The sequence below is a fragment of the Sturnira hondurensis genome, unplaced genomic scaffold (assembly GCF_014824575.4).
Source record: "Sturnira hondurensis isolate 20B ecotype Veracruz unplaced genomic scaffold, ASM1482457v3 Scaffold0010128, whole genome shotgun sequence".
Taxonomy (NCBI): domain Eukaryota; kingdom Metazoa; phylum Chordata; class Mammalia; order Chiroptera; family Phyllostomidae; genus Sturnira; species Sturnira hondurensis.
Genome location: NW_028082759.1, coordinates 2,994,338 through 3,021,186, shown reverse-complemented (window position 1 = coordinate 3,021,186; position 26,849 = coordinate 2,994,338). Strand labels below are relative to the sequence as shown.

Sequence of the window (26,849 nt, the reverse complement as noted above, 5' to 3'; positions counted from 1 at the left end):
GCTTCATTTTAATAATATGTGGCATATAAACAAAAATCATTGCCCTAGTAGAGAGAAATATTGTGAGTTTCAAGGAGATAATGCATGAGAAATTGCTTTGGGAATCTATACTAATGTAAGTTATTAGTTTACTTAAATACTCAACATACCTTCTAATACTCTGGGGAAGGAAAGCTCCACAATCTACATATTATGTCAAATATGTATTCAAACATATATATATGTTCAAATATAAATATATATGCACACACACATATATATACACACATACATATATCATACAACCATGGTCTCTATGGAATTAGTGAATTAAAATACCCGGATACACGAGTAGCAGCATTCTCTTGCCCACAATCATCTAGCTTTCTCATCTTGTCTACTAGAGATTAGCATATTTTGGCATCTTGGTAATTATAGCATGCTTCTATGATTGACTTAGCTAAGACATACTGAACGCTCTGGGAACTTGTATGTGCCATAGTTGAGAGTAGTAGGTACTATTGTTGTCCAGACAAGCCGATGACAGTAACAGATTTATACCTACCTGGAAGAGAACATCTGGAAGGAATTAAGATGATTTTAACCATATTAGTAGTGCTAAGTAAACCACAATGTAACAGGCGACTGCCTCATTCACAGATCTCATTTATTTCAAGAGGGAGGAATAGTAGTAAAATATATACATTAAAGCAAGACCTCTTGATGCTGCAAATAATCACAATGCTTCAAAATGCACTTCTAATTAAGAACCATGTAATATTCTAATTTATTTCAATAGATTCATTGTTGTGATCAAGTTAATGCACTCTGTTATGGTAATAGGATTTAAACACATATTACATGCATGTTCAGAAGAGAGTTCATCGGCATCACAACATTCATTTGTAGAACTGCATTGAAGTTAAAGTAGCGGCACTCAAATTGCAGTGCCTGCTGAAAGCATTAAGCCTCTGTACCACCCACACATCCAGGTTATTATCTATTATCAGCTGTGACAAGCCCCCAAGCACTCTTTTCTCCCAAATTATCTTCAGCCCAGCTAAAGTTATTTGGCAGAAGTGATGAGGGACTGATGTAGCATGGGGCAGTCTTAAAAATAATAAAACCTATTACCTCAACTGGAAATTGAAGTCCCAATCCTAATTCTGAAGTAAACTGGCCCAGTCCTCACTCAAACAAACTCAAAATACATTTGAAGATATTTGTGTATTATCGGAGATCATCATTTGTCATACATGTTGGACAGCTGTATTAAAACACTTTAGTAGAATGACTTCTTATATAGAGATGGATAATGGAATAAAATTTTACCAACAGCAGGTTATTTGGCTTGTCCTATAAATATAGACCATGAGGACAGCAATTTTAAAAAAATTAAAATACGTTATAACTTTGGTGTGCATTTAAAAAATCTGAAGGTTTTTTTTTTATTAGCCTTTTCTTGAAGGGTTTGACAGAAAATTCAGAATTTTCACATACAAACATCATCTGTTTCCTGATACCGAATTAAATAACAGACTTAAAAGTGAGTCTTCAACAGAAAACTATGTACAATAAATGACAGTTATGCTTATTTAAAATCAAACAGAGAGCAACACCATTTTGTTTTTAAAATAATGCCAATCTATAGTTAACTTTGCTTCAGTTTTCTTCCAAAAGTACCATCAGATTTTATAAAACTAAAATTTTATTGCAATAAAATGTTTTTAGACAAAAGAGTGGGGAATCAGAAAATTGATGGAGGTAGGGCTAAGGTCAGGGGTAGGGAAGGGGGGAGACAGAGGTGGGGTCCAGAGTGGAAACAGAGGCAGAGATGGTGGTCACTTTCACACAGACCATGGGAGGAGGCAAAGAGGGGCAAAGTTTAAATAGGTTAAAATTTAAGAACAAAGAAGTTATAAAGCAGAATCTCTTACCCTGAAAAACTCTTTAGTGGAGCCAGAGTCTAATGTCCCATAAGCAATTTCTGTTTGCTTAGAAAGATCCTCGGCACTTTCGATGGGAGACACCATCCTCTCTACTGTCAGGAAGGCAGCTAAGTTAGCCGTGTAGGAGGAGATTATGATCAGGGTAAAGAACCACCACACACCTCCAACAATGCGCCCAGAGAGGGATCTAATAACAAGTATGAAATGGATTTGTAAAATGGAATGAATGACCTAATAAAAAAACAAGTTAGCAGTATTATGCAAATATCGACTTATAAAGGAATGTTTCACTTTATACTTTTCAATATATCTGCTGCTTAAAGGAACTGGAAACTATGAAACATTCTGGGCAAAAGGACAGATTACCTAGATTTGATGAGATGCCCAGATGTGAAAACTTCAGATTCCTGAAATTCTTTCATACTTATGATGCCCAAATCTTTGATGGTATGAAATTTCATAACAAAACAATTTCAAGAAATGTGCATATGTAATTCATCCAATGCTCATACTACTTTATCTACTTGTGGCATAAGCAAACATGTACAAGAGAATCTAAGATCACCAGCAATACTCAGAACAATATTGATAAAACCAAATATTAAAAATTAAGGAGTATGCACTATAGATATATCTTTAAACACTGAAGAAACCCTTTAATTCAACCAATAAAATTCCAATACCCTAAAAAAAGAGTCCAAAATTTCATTAGTTTTTTTTTTTTGTGTGTGTGTGTGTGTGTGTGTGTGTGCCAAAACCTGGATTTTAATACAGTATAGAAGATAGAAAAAATGATGCTACAAACACAGGTATGAAACAAAATATAATTCTTAATGAATAAGAATGAGATGCTTTATGCATGGGCTGTTATTACCCTGTTCCTTTGTGCCTCCTGCTTAGGGAAAAGGAGAAAAGAAAACTGAAAGAAAACAAATTAGATACTTAAAAATTTGCCAAGTTATAAATTCCTAGTTTAAAATATACTAAAATAATAATATTCTGTGGGCATAAATTCTTATATAAATACTTTTTGAAAACTTAATAGATTCCCAACAATTTACTCTAAACCCTTGGTAGGCAAATATAAATATGTACATATAGAAATAGATGTATACTGTATTATTTTAAAAGATTTGAGGGGATTCTACATATAAAAACATTTGAGTAATATCAACAAACACATGTAAGTTTTTTCTTTCTTGTTAGTAATTCTGCTACATCTAAAATTTAGAGGTCCTATAGTGAAGAGGTAACATTTCTAGAATTTAAAACATAATTGGCAATTTATGGCCTAAATCAAACTTCCTTATCATTAAAAGTAAGAAATGGACTTTCTGATGAATCATATATACTACATCAAATTATTGGGTAATATTTGTCGATTAAACTACCCAAGCAGTCAGGACAAAGAGAGGAAGTTAATTTAAAAGTAAATAAATTTTTTTAATGTTTCTTTCTTTTTTGTTAACATTTGATTTATTTATCTTTAGAGGGGAAGGGAAGGAGAGAAGGAGAGAAATATCAATGTATGGTTGCCTCTTGTGCGTCCCCTGATGGGAAATGGCCTGCAACCCAGGCATGTGCCCTGACTGGGAATTGAACTGCCATCCTTTGGTTCACAGGCCCGTGCTCAATTCACTGAGCTATACCAGCCAGGGCAAAAAAGTAAATTTTTTTTATATGAAAAAATATCTGTTGCTAAAATAAAAGAGAACAAGAGAGAGGGAACAAGCAATGAAAGATCAAAAGAAGAGCCTTTATCACATTCTCTAAGAGATGCAAAGAATTAAATAAATATGGCAGGATGAAAAAAATTAAACATCTCAAGTGTATTCTCTAAAAGATATTAAATACACTTTAAATTTGGCAAACACTTTATGTAGACATAGCTACACTTAAAATGTTCACTATTCCACAACAATGGAAAGTATAATTATATGGCATGTACCCTGTATTTAAGAGGGCACATTCTGTACCTGACTGCTCAAACCCCATAAAAATTGATTACATAACTGCTGTTAACCCTATGCATTGCATGTTAATTTGCAATATTTTTGAGTATCATTTTTGTAAGTCATTCTGTTCCAACTGTAAAATAGACACAAGATAAAGGTGTAAGTTGTTCTTTAATTCAGTGCTTAAATCACATTTAAGCAGATTAAATATGCTAATTTATTTAAAGTGCACAAGATAAAAAAATTATTGGACTTATACATCACTGAAACAGAAAATTCTTGATGACTTTATTATTTACTTGTTCATGTTTTCAAAGGAACAATTAATGCTTTTGAAAAAGTTCCTGTGAAATTATATACAGAGGGGCAAATTTAATTTTGTTTTATGGTAATACTCAAAAACAACTTTTCTAATTAAATGCAAAACTTTCACCTCTTAGCATCTGCACTAAAGGAGCAAATAAATATATCATAAGTATTTTAACATTTGTTTTAATTCTCTACTAAATAGTTGTTTTAAAATGGCATTTTGTTTAATACATTTCAATCCTTTATAATAGATGTTTGGGGGGAAAACAAGCAAGCAGGAGAATAAAAGTCAACTTTCAAGTATTTTACTCTCATAATTTTGGTGGTTGTCTCTAGTCTTCATAAATTTGTGAACATATTCCAAATTTCATTTCAGGCAAGTGGGCAATTCAATTTACTATCATTCTAGATTAAAATTTTAATGTTTTATTAGTATTAATAATATAGTTTCAGATCATATTTTACTTGAAAAGGGATAAATACCTTTTAAAGTATTTGGGGAGCATCTCTAAATAGATATGTACATTTCATGCATTATTATTATTATTATTTTAGACATTAAGCTTCTCTATTTTCTAAACTGAGGTAAGCAATGATAATTTCACTTTAAATGCACTTTACTTAATTAAAAATCATTAAATTTGCCAATATTATATAATATTCTCAATTTGTAAATGCACACAACATAAAGCAATAATGCACACAGTATGAAAGATATATGCTTAAAAATTTTAATAAAGAGGATTTACCTATATATATATTTTCCCACATATATTTTGTGGCCCTCCCCCCAAAAACGTCAATTGATAACAAGGACAAAATGCACTACCTAAAATCTATCTTACCAGAAAATAAAAATTATTGCATGTGAAATTGTAGTAATATCAAAAGCACACAAAAAAGATCATGTTTTAGGAAGTGGGCTTGTCAAAAATGAGAAGTGGTTTTGCACATCCTGGCGGGGCCGAGAATAATGCAGATTGCTAAATATGCCCTGGGCTCCAGCTCCCAGCTGTAAATATGTTTTCTGCTCCTCAACAAGTACTAGACACCAAAACAACTACCTGCAGAGGCATGAACAAGCAGCAGGGTCCTTCTATGGAACCAGGTCAATGTATCCTACCCCATAATGAGCCCCCATGCACATCTTCCTAATCACTCAACAGGCAGAGCATAGTTTGTGATATTCTACGATAACTGTCTTATGTCTCGGGAACAGGGCAACATTATACTTCAGTAACCTTCTTACTAAAGGTGAATCATTTCATTATTATTTATGGACCAGAATGTCCTCTGAGATTCCAATTTGGTTAGTATTTATCTTCCTCATTATTGGAAACTTCTCTGTCCATCTTTCACTTATATTGAATAAACTATGAATCCTATATGTCTTGTCAGAGATTATCAGAAATATATATATATTTATATATATGCCATAAAAATACTATGGCATGCTTCTAGAAATTCAACATAGTTCCACAGAAAAGCCAAGCAAAATATAATTAAATTAGGATTGTTTAGATCCATATAATTAATTCATAAAAATTTGACCTACTATCAGAGAGGTAAGTGATAATTTCTAGATATAGTATATATTTTCTTTTTCTCACTGGGTGGAGTACATAATAAAAAATACAAATGATACAAATGTTTGAGCTCATTTAGTTGTTTTAAATTAATCACTTATTTTCCCCCTAAGTGCCAAAAAATTAGTAACATAATGAAATAGTATTAGAAAGTCACTCCTTCTCCAGTTATTAAAATATCTCATAAACTTAAGGAAGGACTCAAACCCAAATTAATATATGACAACGAATAGATTGTCACATAGGCTTTAAATATGAAAGCAATCACACTAGAAATGGAATGAGTTATTCTTCAGAAGGACAAGATATGACTGTCATTCTTGTTCATGTATATAATATGAACAAAAGCTATATGTATTTTGTGATATATTCATCATATTTAGGCATTTTAGTGCAGGAATTACTATATCATAATAAGAGAGGTATATTTATTTTTTCTGTGATGTATACATTATCATTCAATATGGCACATACTTTTATGACAATCAGCCATTACTGTTGCTCAACCATGTATTTCTCGGTTTCCGTAAATGTTACCATGTCCTTTTAACCCAGCACTCTCATAAAAAAATTATACTCTCCCCTACACCATTTCCATGAACTAATGATGGGAAAATAAAAGGGATGGGATGTGTTCTAATGAAAAAATTTTTAAGCAAGCTCTTGCTGTTGTAGTTAATATGAAATATTGCCCATTTTCCCATATACAGGTCTGTGGATTAACACACAGATGACTGTAAAATGAGAATATGCAGCAAAAACACGGTACCCCTCCAAGAAGGCATGGAATGATAGGAACCTTATGCATTTTATAGCCTCTCCATGGTGTGTATAATTTCACCAGGGAAATATAAGGTCAATATTCAAAGAACATTGCTCAAATATTTCACAGGCTTATGCCAATTTTAAGTATCTGTCCTTGAGTCTTAAACTGCTTGGACAGGTAATCGGCAGCTGATTATTTCTTTAGAGTGAAGTCATAAACACCATGAAGGTCCACTTGAGACCTAAAATGCACAAAGTTGAAGCAGGGGAGTAACCAACCTTGGCGAAATATCGCATCCTTGCTGCATAAAGGCACCCAAGGAAAACCAGAGACTATTAAAAATCCCAAATTCATTAGTTGATTCGCTACTTTGTGTTTCTCTTCCATCTTCAAACTCCTCAGTGTGCCACTCGTAGGGGCTAAATCTGCTGACCAGGAATAAAACTACACTGACCCCAATGTAGGCAAAAACAATGCACATCCAGATCTCATAGGCTAAAGGATCAAGAAAGGAAAACACTCCTGGTTTGGACTTCTGGGGCTTCTTGATCATGATGGAGATCCCGAGGCTCATAAAGGGCTTTGAGAAGTCGATCACCTCTTCTCTCACAAGGGTAATAGTTAATGGAGCAATGGCAATATCAGCTTTCTGTAAGGCAGACAGAGGACAGTGATAGTACCTGGAGTCACGTTCAGAAAAGCATCGTGGTTCATTATTGGATCAAAAGGGAAGGAAAGGAAATCAAGGAAATGGCCACAATTATTTCCCTGGTAGAATCCCAGTAAAGAATAAGTGAAAAAAGTAGTTTGTTCTCTGGATATCCCCTCTTTTCATACATGTGTAGTAGACACATCTGGTTTGATTATGATAATTCCATCTTTATACTGCATCTATGCCTTTGCAGTTTTGACCAATGCGTATGTCCCAGATGCTTCAAGACAGGTGAAATTTCTGTCTCGCCTAATCTGCAAGTTTGCTTCCGACTTCATCTTTAATCTTCAAATGCTTACAAAGAAATAAGATAGTATTCCTAGAGTAATATGGGAAGCCAACAACCTCAGACACAGGTACTTGACAGGGAGGGGAGGCATTCTGTCAACAACAGTTCTAACTGAATGACTTTCTATGAGAAGAGCTATACTTACCCCATACACAAGTTCTCCAACCATCCCATTCCAAATTTTCGTGTCTGCATCCCTGGCCCCATACTTGCCATCCCCAACAATTGTCAGCTTGTACTTGAACCCACAATGTTTGGCAATTTCTGCAGCTAAGTCAACACAGTAGCCTTCATAGCGCTCATTGCCTTCAAGCATTTCGTGATTTTTCTTCATCATAACATAGGGTGATTCCTAGATGGAAAGACCATGCTTTAGGTGATAAAAATAGCTTTGTTAAGTATTTATTCTCTGGATCAAATCTTCTGGTTTAATAATTACCTGTTAGCAGGAGACATTATAGAATAGAGATGGAAAAATTAATCATAAGCCTTCTGGAAAAGGTCCTCAAATATCTATCAGTGTATTCCATTAACATGACTTGTACCTAGCCATACCAAAGCAAACAAGAGACTCAAAAGCACAAAGTGTTGGCAAGTTTCCTTGTCATATTTGTAATTCCTAGGATTTAAAGATGAAGAATTCTGCTGAACAGCTGTTTAATTCAACTCTGGACCCACTATGCTCTTGTTCTATGGTAAGGCTATTCCAAGTCCAGGAACCCTATTCACCCAAAACCCTGGATTGCTGAAGCTTCAAACACAGAGTTTGTATAGAAGTCTGGTTGGCCAGCATCACACACTGAAAAGATCATTGCCATGGTGAATTTCTGATTCTATCTTTTTGGACTTTAGGTCTTGCTTCTTTTAGGAGATATAATATCCTAGAATGATGCTACAAGGATAGCCAGAGAGTAGCTTCCGTCTGTGAATGTGAGAAATAGAAAACATGAAAAAAAGGATTCAGCACTGCCCAATATTTTCCACTGAAAAGAGGCACCAATGATATATGGAGTCTCAGTGAGACAGCTCTTCTCAACGGCATGATTAAGGCAAAAATTCTCAAATGTCTAGCTTAGACTCATAGAGGAGTTTCTAAATGCCAACCAATGTTTTTATCCAAATGTTTGTTATCCTTTCCATATTCCCTCCTCATTATCGTTAGGACAATGATTCCCACAAAATACTTCATCACTGCTTAGCAAAATAAAATAAAATAAAATTGTTTTGTTACAAAATTACAAACTGTTAGTGAGCCCTATTTACTCACTTTCCTTTCACCAACAGCTTTCCATGATGATCTAATCCCCTTCCATCTATCCTAGACCTAGATGTTTGAGATCTGGTTCAATTGACCTCGTGCATCAATGCACAGTTATGTAGCACAGGCTAGTTGCCCACTACCATGTGGAGACTTGGGGCTGAAAAGGAGACAGATCATCCTCGTCTTTTAGGAGTTCATCTTTTATTTTGAAGAAAGAGAAGTTGGCAGCAGTATGAAAACATGTAACAACTGGAAAGGTAAAATGTACCCACAATGGTATGGGGATGGACAGGTGAAGCCCTTGAGCAAACAAGGCATCCTCTTTAGGATTTTCTTCAGTTGTCCCCCTCTAGATGCAGCAGGTTATGAATTATTTGTCAAGCTAAATATAGTCTTGAAGAGGTAAGGAATATTTTTAATGCCTCAGCTAGTGCTTGTATAGTCCTTTTGACAGAGTACGTAGTCAATGAACGATGAGAACATTGCGAAGGCAATACTGTGATAGCTATTGCCCTGAAACGTAAACAGCAATTCTAATGGGTGCATACTTGTCATAAAAAATAAAACATAGGCACATGTAGCTAATTACCAAAATTGTAGTGACGACCACAGTCTTATTCTCAAGGCCAGAGGTGTCGTTTCCAGAGGGTAGCTCGGTAAGGGTCACCACCATTTTGTCCACTTCGCTCCAGTATCCAATCTGGAACAAGTTGCAGAAGGCAGGCGCATGGGTAAATGACCCGTTTATTAGCAAAGCATTTCATTATTTTCTAACTCGTACCTAAATCTGAAATTACTCCTATATTAGCTAGGCTTTTAGACACTGATGTGTCTTTGATATATGTGAATCTAGTAGGAATAGGACAGAACTATAAAAACAAAACAAAGAGAAACAACTCTTAAAAATGGTTTGTCTCTTTGTGTTCACTTGTCGTATTCTCCAAAGATCATTTATTTGGGAGTGATCATCCAGAAACATAAATAAAGTAAAAAAAAAAAGGCATTTTCACCATAAAACTTAAAAAAAGATGCTGAACAGTAACACAAATATTTGTATCAGCTGTGTTTTGCCTTCTGCACCCTGAACTCTCAGTGCTAGTTCTTTTTCCTCCCATTAAACTCTTTTTCTACCTCGATCTAAAAAAGTATATTTCTATTTACAGTTCTCTTTACTGTGAAGTTTACATGTCAGTATTAGCAAAAATAAATAAATTGGATTGTAAAAAATATTGAAAAATGTCTCTGGTTCTGGAATTTGTACAACTCTATGCGAAAACACATCTTCAGGACTCTTTGGGAGATGAAGTGACGGGTTAGCTAACTCACCTTCTCACACAGAGAGATCTGCCTTTAAATTACTGATGACTTACCTTCCGGGGCCCATTAGTTTTGAGCTCCATGATGTTGATTGTATAGTTTATTCTTTTTCCATTCTGGTCAAACTTTATATTTCCTGAGAGACCTTCAACCTGAACCTGATGAGGAAAGGGAAAGGAGCGTAGTCACAAATTTACTTCACGTCAAGAAAACCACATTTATGACTTTTTTCTTTTCACTCTGCAACCTACTTTTGTGTAGTAAGGAAATAATATTCCCTTTATATTAAACATAAGGCATAAATCAAGGATGACTAATTCTGCAGGAAGAAAATGGTAGCCATTGTCAAATCACCGAACAATCGTGTTGAGTGACTGACCTGTTTGAGGGCCCTTTCTATTTCGACGCCTTGTCCCCAGGGGACTGCTGGGTTGGCTAGACAGTCTCCCGCGTTCCCCCTTCGGGAGATTTCGATTCTCTGCTTCCGTAGGTTGCGGAAAGCTTCAGTCATCACTTGAACAGCATCATAGGTCAGAGCAGAAGTGTACTGAAAAGGATCACACATATTTCATGAGAATGGGAGAGAATCAAACGCAGTCCACACTGGCAATCAATATGCAATAGTACAGTTGCCCAATATACAATCATACCATATCAAATGCAGGAATTTAGACACTGTCTCTGCATCTAGAAGCTAAAGAATCTAAGAGAAGCAGTATGGAATGTTGAGACTATGGACGGTACTCTTGACTCTCACTCAGCATTTTCTGTTATGTTAATATGGCAGTTTTTTTCAGGTGAGACCTTTTGTGATAAGTATGCCAATGTTTTGTCTTTTTCTAACCAGCCTCTTGTTAATGTATCACTTTATGGCCTGATCTGGTGATACAGGAATTTATCAAATCAACCAATAAGTATTTCTCCATTGTCTAATGAGAAACTTATCTGACAATAAGAAAAAAATATACGGATCAGACAATCCATCAGCCCTGCTGATGCTCATGTAGATCTGCAATGAATTTTGGAATGTTTGTTTTTAACGTCGTCTGAATGATTATGATAGTCAAGTTGAAGGACTATCAAGATTCATGAGTTCTGTGCCCCCTTCATGCTTCAACGGTCTATGAGAATATTTGTTCAGGCAGATCAAGGTTGGCCATGTAACGGGAGGGTGCTGCCCTGCTCAGGTGTGTAAGAGAAAAACGGCCCCCACCCTAGATCCACACAAGAAAGTCTGTCGCAGATTCTGCCAGGAGCCTGCACTCAGCCGCGTGTAGCCACTGGTAGTGGCGGTCATGGGGCTAGTGGATCTCCTGTGATGGGGACATGCTGGACAGGCCTGGGGGAAAGTGGAGGGAATAGTCTCAGTTCCAGAGTCACACAACTCAGTCTGTCACAGATTATGTCCAGACCTTGGTAGGACAAAACCACCAAGAGTCAAAACTGTGGGGCCAGAAAGTGGGGCTAGCATATCTCCTGTGAGGGGGAAACACCAGCCAGGTTCATGAGAAAGTGGGGGGAATGACCACCACCCCAAAGCCACACAGTTCAGTCACTCACATCCCCTGAATCTACACCTGGGCAGCTGCTATAGAGCAGGCTACAGGGAGTCCAGAAGTAGAGGCATTGCTTCCTCCCAGGTTGGTGGTACAAGGAGGGGAGTGCTCCACCCAGGAAAGGTGACATCTGTGGTGTGGGACAGGGACTCAGCACAGGGGTCCGACAATTGTCCCTTAGCTCTCTCCCCAGAGCCACAACTGGAGACTGGAAACCCCAGTCTCCCCTCACACACCTCTATTTCGCTCTGCCCTCCCTCCGCTGGAGCCCAGGATGAGTGGCTGTGAACAGGATTTTGTGCATTGGCTCTTTAAGAGAGTGCCTATGTCTTTAGCAGGCTTTTCTTTGTCCCTGGCAGACAAAATCCCCTCTGATTTTCACAGCCAGATGTTATGTGGGTGCCTCTTCCCAGCTCTGCTGCTGTGGGATGGGGAGTCTAACATGGGGTTGAGACTCCCTGTGTCTCAGGGGGATCTTTGCAACTGGGGTATCCTTCCAGAATTTCAGTCACCACCCATGGGAGCAGGGCCAGCCATTTTGCATTTCTGCCCTTCTTCCTAGTCTCAATGTGGTTATGTCTATAATTCCTTGGTTACAAGACCTCTCTTCAGCTAGCCTTCAGTTGGTTATTCAGTTTGATTGCTCTATATTTTAGTTGTAATTCCAGTTTGGTCCTGGAAGGTGGTGAGTGTGACACCCACCTACTCTGCCTCCATCTTGGATCTCCTCTTCATGAGAAAGTTTAAGAGGAGTGTCTAAATCTGTCTTTCCACATCACCCCTCCTTGCTCTCTGTATGTGATCTCATTCACTCCATGGCCTTAAATGGCGTCCCTGTGGTCAAACATTACTTCCTCAGCGCTGCTTTTCCTGCCTAGGTCACTGGTCAGTCGTCCTCCTCCACCTGGACTTGTTTATTCTCTTCATAGTTGCTGCCAGTATTTGCCTGTCTTGTTCATGTATTCTTCATTTGTCTTCTTCTTCTCTCCTCCCTCCTAGAATATTTACTCCAGGGAAATAAAAACTTGTTTGACGTGTCTGTCACTACTGAATTTTTAGACTCCAGGGCAGGGGTGGAAACACCGAAAAGACTTAGGAAAGAAGGAAGGAAAGGTCAGTGATCTTGATATGGGCCCTGTCCTCACATTCTCTCCCGAGCCAGTGAAAAGTCATGTAGGTAGATAACTGCAATACGCTTATTAGAGTTTTGGGAATTGGCCTGATGGTAGGTAGATGTCTGTCTTGTTTGTCTTTTTGATATGAGAGCGACATAGTAAGGGAAATAAGAATATGGTTTATGTGGTATGAATTTTCTCCTCTATGCATCCAGAAATTTTTTAAAACTTACTTTTAAATACAGTTTACATTACATATTTTGTATTCGTTTCAGGTATACAGAAGAGTGCTTTGTGAAATTATATGTTTCATCAGTGTTTTCCTCAATATTTCCAGTACCCATCTGGCATCATACACAGTTATTACAATATTATTGATGATTTTGCCTACGCTGTACTTTACATCCCCATACGACTGTCAATTTGTACTTCTTCATGCCTTCACCTTTTTCTCCCAGTCCCCCAACCTTCACTGTATTCTCTGTGTCTATGAGTCTATTTCTATTTTGTTTATTTATTCTTTGGATTACACATAGACGTGGATTCATATGGTATTTGCCTGCACCCCAAACTTTTTAAGCCTTCATTTTTGACACTGAAAATTGTAGCGCGTGATTATCATTCATTTAATCTGAATGAATTAGTCAGTTGAGTTGCCTTCATTTTATTATGTAAGTGAACCATATTTAATGGGAAAGTTGGAAGGAAGAAAGAAGAAAAAAATAGAAGATGGTTTGAAAGCCATGTGCACTGTCACTGAGTACCGTGAACTGTAATAAGGTATTCGTGTTTACCTTTAAATTTTTCTACTTGGATGTCTTCTCATGAGCTAGTTAAGCAATGCAATTTGTGCTTATATTACTGGCCTATATGTGAGCTCTTCTTTATGGATATAGATTACCCCTAGATGGTTGCATTGGGTTGTCCTCCAAATACCTGAACTAGACAAATCTGAATAAAACCCAGAACCACCTCTTCCAAAGGTGGTTCCACCTCTGCAACCCTTTCCTTCGAACTGTGTATGCAAGAAATTAGCAGAATATAGTACCACAGATCCATTTAAGCAATTTATATTCCTAGATTTAAAATGTAATTCCGGGAACCTATCCTAAGAAAATATTCTCATGTGGCAGGCGAGAATTCTACCACTGAACCACCCATGCTCCAATATTCTCAAATATAAAGCATTTTCATACAAAAATTAATTTTAGTGTTATTTGTAATATGCAGAAACTAAAAATGACCTAAATTTTTGACAGTAAAAGGGATGTTTAAAAACTGTGCTTTCTGCCTTGAGAAAGCATTATGTGGCCATTAAAAAGTGACACCAGGCTAAGGAAAACAGTATCAAGATACAAAGAGAAGCAACAGCTTGGGAAAACATATTTGCCAATGATACCTCAGATAAGGGTTTAATCTCCAAAATATACAAAGAACTCATTCGGCTCCACTCAAAGAAGACAAGCAACCCGATTAAAAAATGGGCAGAGGACTTGAAGAGACATTTCTCCAAGGAGGACATACAGAGAATCCAGAGACACATGAAAAGATGCTCNAAACGAGAAATGACCTACATTTTTGACAGTTAAAGGGATGTTTAAAAACTGCTTTGAGGAAGCATTATTCAGCCATTAAAAAGTGACACCAATAAAGATTATGTAACAATGTGAATGATGATAATTTAAAATAAATGAAAAGATTATTAGAACTAATTTTAAAAACTTTTTATACAAAAATTGAGAGTAATTTAAAAAATGTTTATATCTCTTCAACAAGAGATATAAAGAAAAATTGTTTTAATAATAGGAAGGAAATATACATGATTATATTATTTTCCAATATTCTATAATATCCCTTTACAATTTAGGAAAAACATGTATTATATCAAAAACATTATTTTAAATCCTATATACTTAAAAAAAGACTTCTTGGAAAAATAGGAGATATCAATGAAGATTTATCTGCCTCATTTACATGTTTCTTTTTATTCCCTTAGAGGAAAAAGAAAAAGATTATTTTGCTTTCATATACAGCAATCAGTTCATTGCCAATTTAATTCCCACAACAAAGGCTAGGTTACTGAGTAGGAAACAGAACTTAGATCGGATAAACTGGATATTTAAAAGTATTGCAGTTTGCATTAAAAAATTAGGGCAACAGCTAAAAGCCAAAATCTTTCTTGAGTGAGCTTGCTCACTTTACTATGAGAAATCTATAAAACCATATGCTAAACATTTTAGAAGCCTATAAATGTTAGTGAACTGCATTAAAAAAATAAGATGCGTTCGAATGAACTAAAACCATTAAGTTCCATGGGCATGCCAAAATTGTGATTCCGCGCATGAACACTCTAAGAAGGAAAATCTTTTCAACTTTGTCAGATGCTCAAATCTAATCAAGTCTCAAGCCTATTATCATTTTGAATTAAAAGTCACCATCACAGAAACCCAGTTCTGGGCCAAGAGAAAATCAGCAGCCTCTGTACCCAGAGTTCCATTTTGTTTATGGTCTGCATATGTGGCTCGTTTCTTTTTCCAAACAAATATGTTCGCATTTTGATTGGATAGTTAAATATTTCGGCTTCATTCTGCCGTTCACTAAAGTAGATGTAAATTAATTTCAAGGGAACATGATGGCAATGTAACTACCTCTTTCTCTGAAAACAAATGTATCATCCCTGCCCTGATGTTTATGTTCTGTGAAATGCCTCAGCTGAGTTGGAGATTTATCTTTCAGTGCAGGCGATCGTGGTTTGCAGTGTTATATCACAATCACTTCTCTAGACTTTAAGAAGGAACCTGGGACAATGTTTCTATGGTCCATTTTCCAAATGTACTTTATAGTCCATTCTAAATGCATATTTATTAATATTTATTTTTCTAAAATAAAATAAAATCTGCATTTTAAATGTTTGTTATGCCCAATAGTCATCAGACATTTATATATTCAGCAATATATTACGGTAATCACTGACACCAAAAAACCCCACAGTATTCTGACAACCAAGAAAAGAGGAAATGAAAAGCTGCTCTATATACCTTTAAAATTTAATGAATAGACAAAGAGAATAGACTAAAGTAGAAATTTTATGGGCCATCATAATATAGTTTGGATTCCTAAACATATGCTATCTGCACATGCTAAAATAGGAAACATATCGCTCGAAACATAGACTTGAGGCATTATGGAATGTTGCAAAATTTCCTATGAATGGCCACTTCGCAAATTTTTCTTGACATGTGAAATTGAATTGACGAGCGTTGAGAAAGCTTTGCATATAGCATCAAAAGATAGGGCTCAAGCCACGATTTTATCATTTACTGCTCTGTTGCCTTAGGCAGATTAATTAAAGTATCCGTGTCCAAGGTTTCTGATCAATGAAATAAAGAGAGGAATACCTCTGTATACCTTAGGAGTGTGGGAAAGGAGGGTGAGGAAAAAAGAAAAAAATCATACTGACCTAGTTCTCTATGTGTCAAACCTGAGCTGGATAATTTTTTAGTGAACTTTAAAAAAAAATCTTTTGTAACACATATTTTATTCCAATTTCACAGGTGAAAATTTTAAGTTATCAATTTATATTTTCCCAGGGTTACAACACTATGTGACTAAGGTGGAATTTGAATCGAGAAATCTGCATTTCTGGGGTAACGAGGGCCATCAACTGCCCTGATTTGTTTGGGGCTGTCGCAGCTTTAGGGCAGAAAGTCTAGAGTCCCAAGGAACTCATAGACCCAGGCACAGGGAGATACTGCTCCCCTTGTTCGATGTTGACACATCAAGTGGGTTAAAGTTACAGGAAATGTGAAGCTGGGTGAGTTGTAAAATGTGTTAAAAATCAGAGTTGTTGACCAGCATCTGGCCTTCGTTTTCCTGTGATTACTGTCTATCTTGATATAAAGCTAGTGTGTTTTTACAATGTTTTGAAACCACTATCGTGATCTAAAAAAGTCTGTGATCTAGTAAGTTCAGAAAATGATTCTCACATCGGCATATTAAAGGCCTTGAGAAATCTGCAGTAACATCACTGTTTAACTTTGTTTGATCAGCATTGTCCAAACTAATTACTGTTTTCAAGATTTCTGTGACACCAATTATTTTCCATAGAAATAGTGTTGCAAGTATCATACTTTGAGGTGTTAAAAGTTTTATGGCCCAGTTAAGTTTTCCTACTCATTTTTATAATAGCGTCAATTGTTTACTTAAGTAAAAGTATTATGCATTGAAAGATATTTCTTTAGATAATCTTACACAATGTAATTCTCAGTTTCTTTGTACTATAAAGTTAACAACAGGGTCAAATTGTTGAGCACTGGGAAAAATAAGTAAGCCTATCAGAATTATAGAAAGTTTTTAAAAAGATTCTTGGCAATGTCTAAAAATCAACTAGATCCAGAAGAAAAAGAATAGTAGAAAGAAATACATTATAAACTTTAAATTATTCACTTGACTTAATTTCAAGTTCAACTGTAGCCTACCCACTGGAAAAGAGCTGTCGGTGATAAGGTCATCTTTAATTTCCTGTAAGGCCTTTTGAATGTGCCCTTTGAAACTTACCGCCCCCCACCCACACACACAAAAAAATGTTCATAAAAACTCAACATTAGTAAAGCAGCAGGAACTTCCATCCATTGCTGGTGGGAAGGCAAAATGGTATAACAACTTTGGGAGACAGTTTGGCAGTTTCTAACAAAACTAAACATCCTCTTACCATATGATCCAGCAATTGCACCAGTTGGTATTTACCCAAAGGAGTTGAAACCATATGCCTACTCAAAAACCAGTACACAGATGTTCATAGCAGCTTTATTCATAGTTGTCAAAACTTGGAAGCAACCAAAATGTCCTATAGTGGGTGAATGGGTAAATAAATTTCTCATACAGACAATGAAAACCTTTCCATGCTCAAAAGAAATAAGCTACCAAGCCAGGGAAACACCTGGAAGAACTTTAAGTGAATATACTAAGTCAGAAAAATCTGAAAAGGCGACATACTGTGTGATACCAACTATATAACATTCTGGAAAAGGCAGCACTATGGAGACTGTAAAAAATGTCCGTGGTTGCTAGGAGATGAGAGTGGGAGGAGTGATGAATAGGAAGTACACAGAGAATTTTTACAGCAGTGAAAGTACTCTGTATAAAACTATAATGATGGAAGGATGTTATTAGTCCAAGTTTATAGAATGCCTCACACCGAGTGAACCATAACACAAACTGTGGGCTTTGGGTAATTATGATATGCCAAAGTGGATTCATCAATTCTAATAAAGTGTATCAATCTGGTGAGTGGGGTTTTTGGAGGAGGCTATCTATGCCTATGTGGGTATAGAGGGTATTTGGGAAAATCTATATGTTTTGTTCAGTTTTCCTGGGAACCTAAAATGGCTTTAAAAATGAACTCTTAATTAAAAAATAAAAATATGGCAAGAAATCAATAGAGCTGTCTTAATCATTTATCTATAATACAAATAATTATTCTTTATATATAATACAAATAATTTTTAACATACTATGATATTTTTTAATCCAAGCCTCTTCATGTAAAAAGAATACATTAAAAACAACATATTCTTCCCTAAATTTTCCAGTTGGCCATTGACCTTGAAAATCTTGCTATGGGCCAAGACTTTTATATCCTAAAACTTTTAATTTGCTTAAGGATTCAAATTTTTAGATAAAACTAATCAGATTCACAAAGACAGAAGATACTCAAATCAACATATTGTCTGGTTTTGACTCACCCACAGGTGGGTAAAGACTTTTTTGGAAGCACACCTTTTATTTTGTTGGGTGCATAAATTCTTCCCACCTGATTCTCCCCACTTCCTGGAAATCTTCTAACAAAGAGAAATGTCCCCATGTTTTCTATATTATAAAAAATAAAAGAAATAGTTGCCAGGGTGATTTAGGATTTGATTTTGGCATTTGGAGTTCAGAGATGCCTACCTGCAAGTCTTTGAGAGACAGAAGAACCATTAAGCCTGTCAGAGATTCAGCAAAAATTACAAATGTTAGTGTATTTTTGTGTGTGTGTGACTAAATTGGCTCTTTATGTAACTACAGTATTAGAGCTTCGGGAGAAATCTTATAGATCACCTACAATGATTCCCTTAGAGATAAAGATGTGGAAATGAGACGAACCTAGATATCCTGCATTATTACTACAAATAATAATGCATTTTTTAATTTTTCATGGTGTAATATATACATACATATTGAAATAACACAGCAGTTTTTAAGAATTAAGAGCAGACTGGTCTTTGCCAGAGGGGAGGGGTTGGGAGGCTGGGTGAAAGAGGTTAAGGGATGTAGAAATACAAATTGGTGGTCACAAAACAGTCACAGGGATGCACAGTACAGCATAGGGAACACAGTCAGTGATACAGGGTTAACGATGTATGGTGCCAGGTGGGTATGGAAATATCGAGGCCACAGTTAGTAAAGTGTGTGACTATCTAACCACCTTGCTGTATGCCTGAAACCAGTATAAAATAATATTGAAAGTAAACTGTAATTGAAGAATACTTTTTTACTTTACAAATTATTTTATAAGATATATAATGTTATCAATATCAACGTATTAATATTTGGGTTTATTTCAGTCATATAAACATTTTAAGGCACAAAATGTAAATAAATATGCCAGCTTCCAGGTTCCTGTGGGGCAACATGCTTTAATATCAAAAGTAGGGGATTCTAATGTGTCAGCTGTGGTTCAGGTCAGTCAAAACATTCAAGAAGCAGGATTAATCCTATCAGGCCACCAGGGTACTGTTTAATGCACAATGCTAATTACTCAACTGGGAAAGATTATACTATTTTCAGACAGGCCTAATAACTTTCTTAGGACAGCAATTCAGTCGTTTCTGGAGTAAAATGAGATTCTTGTGTGAAATCCATTATTTAAATGCCATGCAAAAGTCAGTCCACTGAAGATCTATCTAAACATTGAAATATTTATAAATTATTTTTGAGATAGTGGCAATCATAATCTGCCTCTTTTTGAAAAAAAATTAAGGAAGATAAAATGCCCATTTTCATGGTGCCATTTAAATCCAGGTGCCTTGATGGTTCAGGTCTGATTTTACATTTCTTCAAGTAAAGAATGCTGCGTGTCTGCCACTGCAGAATTAAAGAATATAACAAATACTAGGACAGAAACTTAAACCAAATGATATAGCAGTGATAATTGCCTAGTTTTTGATTTTCAGCAATTGGATGCTTTCAAAGTGTTTACATTTTTCATTCCATTCCTCTTCACTGAAACAGGTGTTTATTATGTGCTGACTCTGTGCAAAGCACTGTTTGAGACTCAGGGCCAATAACACACAAATGATGCAGACTGCCTTTCAGATTCGTCTTTTAAACCACAAATATCTCTCAACTGAATTTTATCAAGACATTGTAAATGAATGGGTAGCTTTTGCAATTATGATTTATTTTACAAACGAAGAGATGGAAAGAACTGGCAAGTGCAACAAACCCATTTATTTCCCGGCACCCTCATGCCACAGCCGCAGTTCAGACCATGCTCTGAGTGTTGCCTGAGTGTTTGCGGTATCTTATTGAAAGCTCTCCTGTCATCATGTGCTCTCCCTGCAGTCTGCCAGGACAGGCACAATAGCCTTCTGGTAGGGAAACCATGGCCATCAGCCACCCTCTAGTAGTCCCCTGTTGCTCTCAGAATAACACAAACAATCCCACAGACACACAAGATCGGGACCCTGCAGATTTCTAAAGTATTTGTTCTGAAAATTCCTCCAAATACCTCTGTTCAACCATCAGCCCCAGGGAAATATTTATATCTCCCTTTATAAATAAAGTTCCCCAATTGAGGACTTTATTTATCTTATTTCCTCTCTGCAGGTTTCAAATTCCATATTGCTTCTTCTAAGAAGCCTCATCTTACTTCCAGATCTTAGGCCCTGCCTTTGTCAAACAGCTATTATGTTCCAGGTCTTATTCTAGGGGCTAGGGATCCATCAGTGAACCAACCAACAGCAACAGGATTCCTGTTCCCATGGCACTCACTTTCAGGAGAAGAGAGACAACTCCAGTGTAATGAATGGATTAATTATAAATACAGTACACTGAAAGGAAATAATGGGGCTAAACAGAGCAGAGAAAGAACAAGGTGACGTACCCTGGTGGGGAAAATTGCGGTTTTAAACAGCGAGCCTGCTATTGGCTTCCTTGAGAGGATGGCATTTGTACAAAGACCTAAAGAGATGTATGTAAGGGGAATCATTCAGAAGAGGAAATAGCACAAAGACCATAATGGGGGAAGGTGCCTTTTTGGCTTAAGGAAGAGCAAAAAGGTCCATGTGGCTGAAGCAGAGTGAGCAAGGTGGGAGTGGGGGTTGGGGGGGGGCGAGAGAGAAGGTCATGTGTGTTTAGGGCCATACAAAGGCTAATGGGATGACTTTGGCACTTACCTCAGATGAAACAGAGAGTCATTGAAGGGCTTGGAGCAGAAGAGTGACATATTCTGATTTGTGTTTTAAAAGGACCACAAACATGGGAGATAGACGGGCAAGTATGGAAGAAGGGAAACCAGTATAAGAGATCATTGCAATAATCCTGGCAGAGAGACAATGGTGGTTGGATTTAGGGGGTGTCCCAGAAGAGGTGGTGAGGACCCTCCCAGAGCTAATAGGGTTTCCTGACAAATTGGATGTGGGTCATGAGGAAAAGAGAGAAGTTAAGGACATTTCCAAGTTTTGGGTAGAAATAACATTAGAAAAAATGGAGTTGCCATCAACTGAGATGAAAAGCCTGTTGCAGGAAGGGTTTGCAGGGGCCCCATGCTGAGTCTCCCTGACTCTGTCCTTCGGCTGCCTCCCTTTAGTCTCTATGTTGTACTTCCCTAAGCGCCTCCCATGCTTTTCCTCCTGCTCAACCATGCACAGAGCCCTGCTCAGACATCCCACCTCCAGAGAGCCTTCCTTAACACGCGCCTTCCCTGTTCTGGCCTAATCATATGCAGGAGGCTGGCATATTTTCATGCATCATTATCTATTATATTTGCCCATTGTCACATTTGTCTCTTCCATTTGATTGTGGATTATTATATTTGTCCATTGTCACATTTGTCTCTTCCATTTGATTGTGGATTATCAGAGGCAGGACTATATATCATGTAGCCTGCCTTTGAGATATATATACACACAGAGAGAGAGAAACATACATACATATAAGTTTGTATATATATGAATATACATATATATATATGCATGTGAATATATATTCATCTGAATGAATATATCTCTCTATACACACACACACATATATATATTTACTCAGTTCCTGGTCCTGTGGTACATGAACAAAACTGCGTTCATATCTGTGTTCATATCTGTGTAGGGATGAACTCACACCCAAAGCCATATTCTCCCACAGATGTCCTGTAATTTTGATCAAGCTTCAAAAAGCCATATACAGTATTATCTCCTATTGGCACTTAGATTTCTAAAGTATTAATAGGTTGTAAATGTCTAATCTTCATGTGACCCTGGATAATAACAGCCACTACTGCATTGTGGAGATGAGAACCCTGAGCTGAATGTCCAACATTGCATTGGAGCCAAAGTTTTTAAGCCTAGAGGCCTGTGCTCTGTGCTGCTCCCCACACAGAAGGGCCATCCTGGTCTCTCTGACACTTGTCAGGAGCAGCCACCAGGGGGGCTCAGGGAGGCCCGGGAGTGAAATGCTACAGCAGGAAGAGAGTGAAGAAAGGTCACCAGGCAGGCTCTCAACAGTGTGAAATCTGGTGCTGGGTTTTAGCAAAAAGGTGAAGAGTGCCTTGCCAAGATCTCTCCTACCCCTAAATCACTTTCCCTTTTCATGCATGACACAGAAACTTTAATAATGATAGGACCTCCACGAGAAAAACAATCATCTCATTTTGCTCTCTCCCAGCAGGCGGCAGGGGAAGGCAACAAGATGACTATTAGAGTGTTCAAGAGAGCACTTTAGTTCCATTTGAGGATGAATGCCACATGCACACTTCACCAGAGAACTTAAATGGCACCATCCTCGATAGATGGAAGCTTGCAGTTCCATAGAACTGGGTCGGCAGTCTGAGCTCCACTGAGCACAGGTGGGGACTCTAATACTCTCTGGAAAGCTGGGTGTCCATCGGCCTGCTGGGTGACAGCAGTCCCACAGGCCGACAATACTGTTATAAACAGGATGCATGCTGAATCTCAGCATGCACTGCAGTCGCCAAATAGGAAGTCACCTAGTTTTCAGAAGAAATTAACTCTGGATTATTCTTTAACATTCTATGGGGGGATGCTTTTCCAAATTGGACTTGAAATTAATAGGACTTATTTATGCATCCAAAAGTCCAGAACTTAAAACTTTGAATCCTTATCTAAAACCCGTCTCACAGATGGGCACAAAGTTAAAACCAAATATCAATATCAGTTTTTTTCCATTATGTGCAAAAAAACCCACAAAAATTTTCTCTGATGTAGAAACATAACTAACCATGAGAGCAACTGAAATAACACTGTCCCTGACTGGTTCATACGGAATCTGCTTTATAATCCATAAGCACACGATATCACTACACATTTGGAAGTGTTTTTCAACTTTCGCTCTTAAGTTTCCTTAGTTTTATAAAGAATGGGCATCATCTCATTCCATCCACTCCACATCCCACACTTTGCTAGATTTTACTCTTCTCTCTGCTCTCACTTATGTGACCACTAGCAGAAAAATAGCTTCCTATCAACAACAGAAGTACCTAATATTTGGAGTTAAATCTGTGCACATATGTGCATATACAATAAAATACACTGCATAAACAAGTGAAGACCTCAATGTGTTCAAACCCATGGAAAATAAAACATCAGTCTGGACCGTCCTTACATTTGAGCAGTGCATTGCACTTAGCATTCAGAGACTCTTTGTCTGATTGCATGAAGCACTATATTTACTTTTTAATTATTAAAACAAATCAAGATGTTTATCTCCTTCCTAAAGTGTCCCAGAGAACAGCCTATTCACCAGCAGTTAGATTTCAATGTAGATGTAGATACAGGCAGATGGTCCCATACCTTAATTGTAGTCGTGTGTGCTCCCGGGTATTCTTTTTCTTCCAGTGTTGACCATCTTTCTATGAACTTAGACACAAGGGAATCATCATAGTCCACGATCTGAAATCCAGAGACATTTGCACCTCCAAACTGAATTTTTAATAGGTCTCCATCAGTAAATCCCTAGACAGAGAACACATTTATGTCAAATAGAACTTGACAATTACCAGTAAGTCTATGCTTTGTGGTTTTACAAATTTCAAAGAGCATAGGGAGAGATAAAAACCTTATAATAAAAGTTCTGGGTATTCACCAGCCAAGATTCTTCACCAGTACCTAGTATCCTCTCAGCATCATAGGGTTCTTGTTTTTTGTTTTTTTTTTAAGATTTTATTTATTTATCTTTAGAGGGGCAAGGGAAGGAGAGAGGGAGAGAAATATCAATGTATGGTTGCCTCTGGTGAGTCCCCTGCTGGGAACTGGCCTGTAACCCAGGCATGTGCCCTGACTGGGAATCGAACTGTGATCATGTGGTTCGCAGGCCCATGCTCAACCCACTGAGCTACACCAGCCAGGGCTCATAGGGTTCTTAATCAATGATTGCATATTGGTTTTATGAACATAAAATTCCTCCATTGAGAAATCTTTCCTGGATAAGAACTGGGTTTTATTTATTACATCTACCACGAAGCACCACCAAGTGGGTACAGATACCGAGTAACATGTTACTTTTCTAAGAGCTCTACCACTGTGAGAAAATTTTTCCTATCACTTAAATTGTTTATTCTCTCAGATGTTATAAGCATCCTTTAAATGAGAATGAAGCTATGCAATGCCTCGTCTTTTTTCTAGAACACTTAAACAATATGTCATTAAGCAGGAGATTTAGATTTTTGTTAACGTATATTAAAATTAAAAGTCAGTTTCTCTTGCGTTATTAGAATGACTTCAGTCATTATTGAAACTATCATATAGTGTTCCATTGATTTCAAGTCTTGTGCTGTAATAAATTGTATCTCCTTTTAAGAGTGTATTGTCTCGAAGATGAAATCAAAAATTTAGTAAGTCACAATTATNCTAGAACAATTAAACAATATATTATTAAGCAGGAGATTTAGATTTTTGTTAACGTATATTAAAATTAAAAGTCAGTTTCTCTTGCGTTATTAGAATGACTTCAGTCATTATTGAAACTATCATATGGTGTTCCATTGATTTCAAGTCTTGTGCTGTAATAAATTGTATCTCCTTTTAAGAGTGTATTGTCTCGAAGATGAAATCAAAAATTTAGTAAGTCACAATTATAAACATTTTCACCTTACACACTTATTCCTCATTATAGTGCATGAGGATTGAATATAACCTGAATCCAAAATATAGGAGAAACTTTTCTTTGTCACTGACATTAAAATATATATTGTAATATTTATGTGGAGAAAAATAATTGCTTTGTTATTAGGTCATGATTTTGGCTTTTCTTTTTATCAAACAATGCAAAAAAACACAAAAAAGTGTATCACAAAAATCATAGATCCCATGCTCTGCTGTGTTCCTGCTCCAGTTAAGCTGCTTCAGAACAGTCAACTCCAGTATTTGTTTTTGTGTATTTACCTCTTTATTTCTGCTTATTTCTTAATTTATTCACTTTGGATAAATTAAGACACAAAACCGATATTTTTGTTCAGTTTCTGCTTATGCCAGGTGAGTATGTCATTCTTTGACTTTACCACGTCATGTATTTTCTCACCCACTTTAATGCTCACTATTTTCCTATTTATAATTCTGTTTTTCAGAGCAAAGCCAAATAGTGTTCTAGGATTACATTTTCCTTCTTGAATAATATTTCACCCTAAAGTTAATCATCACTGCATTTTATCAGTACTGGGGCTCTTTATATACCTATCTTCATTTTTTCCCCAGATGATCCATGAAAACTTGTCTTGTTTATATGAGTAAAGCTTCTTTTTTAAAGAACATATCAGATAGTCTATTTTATTTTTATTCTTTAAAAAATAATCTTTATTACATTTTCCATTACTATTTAGTCCCCTTCTATTCCCCTCCCCTGGTGCCCATGTATCTCATTTCCAGGAGATTTCCTTGATGCTACGCTCTGATTCAGTTCCTCTTTCCCTCTGCTCTGCAGCTGTGAGCCTCGGGTTCCTTCACTGCTTTTTTGAGTAGTTCCCTATTTCCTTGATCACTTTTCTGTCATCTTTTACTCAATTCATCTGTTAGAGTCAATAGTTTCCTAAGACACACTGGAAGTACATTTTTTTTGAGATGTTGAATGTCTAAAAATACCTTTGTTTTTCTGTAACATGTGATTAGTCTTTTGGCTGGGCATAGAATTTTAAATTGAAATCTTAATCTGAAGGATTGTTCCACCAACTTTCATTGTTTCTACTGAAAAATACAATTTTATTAATTTCATTATTTCTAATTATTTTTCGTATGTTACCTGTTTCATACTACTGCCTTCCTCCCACCAACAAAAAATGTCAAAAATTTCTCTTCTTCTCTGAAATTGCATGATGACTTTTCTGTGAAATTGTGTATTCAACAGGCAAGTATTCATCATTTATTATACATAATTCTTTCGAATATTTTTTTGGTAATTTCCTCCCTCTGCTTTCATTACTCCATCCTTCTAAATGCTCTTATTCAGACATTGTAATCTTTAGATTGAACATCTAAGTCCCTTACAGTGTCCTACACACACACTTTTTTATTATATTGTTATTTTGTTGCCTAATCTGGAAGATTTTCTCAACTTTATCCTCCAAGTCATTTAATTTTACTTGCCATTTAGAAACAATGTTAACTTCCTAGAGTTCTTTCTCATTCTTGATTTTTTTCTTTTCCATAGCATATTTTTTCTTTTTTCAATAGATAATATATTTTCTCTTATTTCTCTGCAGATACTCATTACAATTTGAAACATTTTTCTCGTGATCCTGCTTCTCTTGTTTGCTTGTTTGTATTGCGTCCTCCACAGCAAAGGCTTTTT

At 36.6% G+C, this 26,849-nt stretch overlaps 1 protein-coding gene across 6 annotated transcripts in view; it reads right to left on the bottom strand.

The window, feature by feature from the left end:
* The window catches only part of GRIA2 (glutamate ionotropic receptor AMPA type subunit 2), a 130,382-nt gene that overhangs the window by 19,222 nt on the left and 84,311 nt on the right, over positions 1-26,849 (bottom strand). For all 6 annotated transcript variants that reach the window (XM_037058285.1, XM_037058280.1, XM_037058282.1 and 3 more), the window contains exons 6-12: positions 23,861-24,022; positions 10,503-10,670; positions 10,177-10,281; positions 9,396-9,506; positions 7,691-7,897; positions 6,823-7,193; positions 1,917-2,115 (exon numbers count right to left, since the gene is read on the bottom strand). In XM_037058285.1, coding sequence (XP_036914180.1) covers positions 1,917-2,115; positions 6,823-7,193; positions 7,691-7,897; positions 9,396-9,506; positions 10,177-10,281; positions 10,503-10,670; positions 23,861-24,022 — 1,323 coding nt within the window. The remainder of the gene's footprint in view (positions 1-1,916; positions 2,116-6,822; positions 7,194-7,690; positions 7,898-9,395; positions 9,507-10,176; positions 10,282-10,502; positions 10,671-23,860; positions 24,023-26,849) is intronic.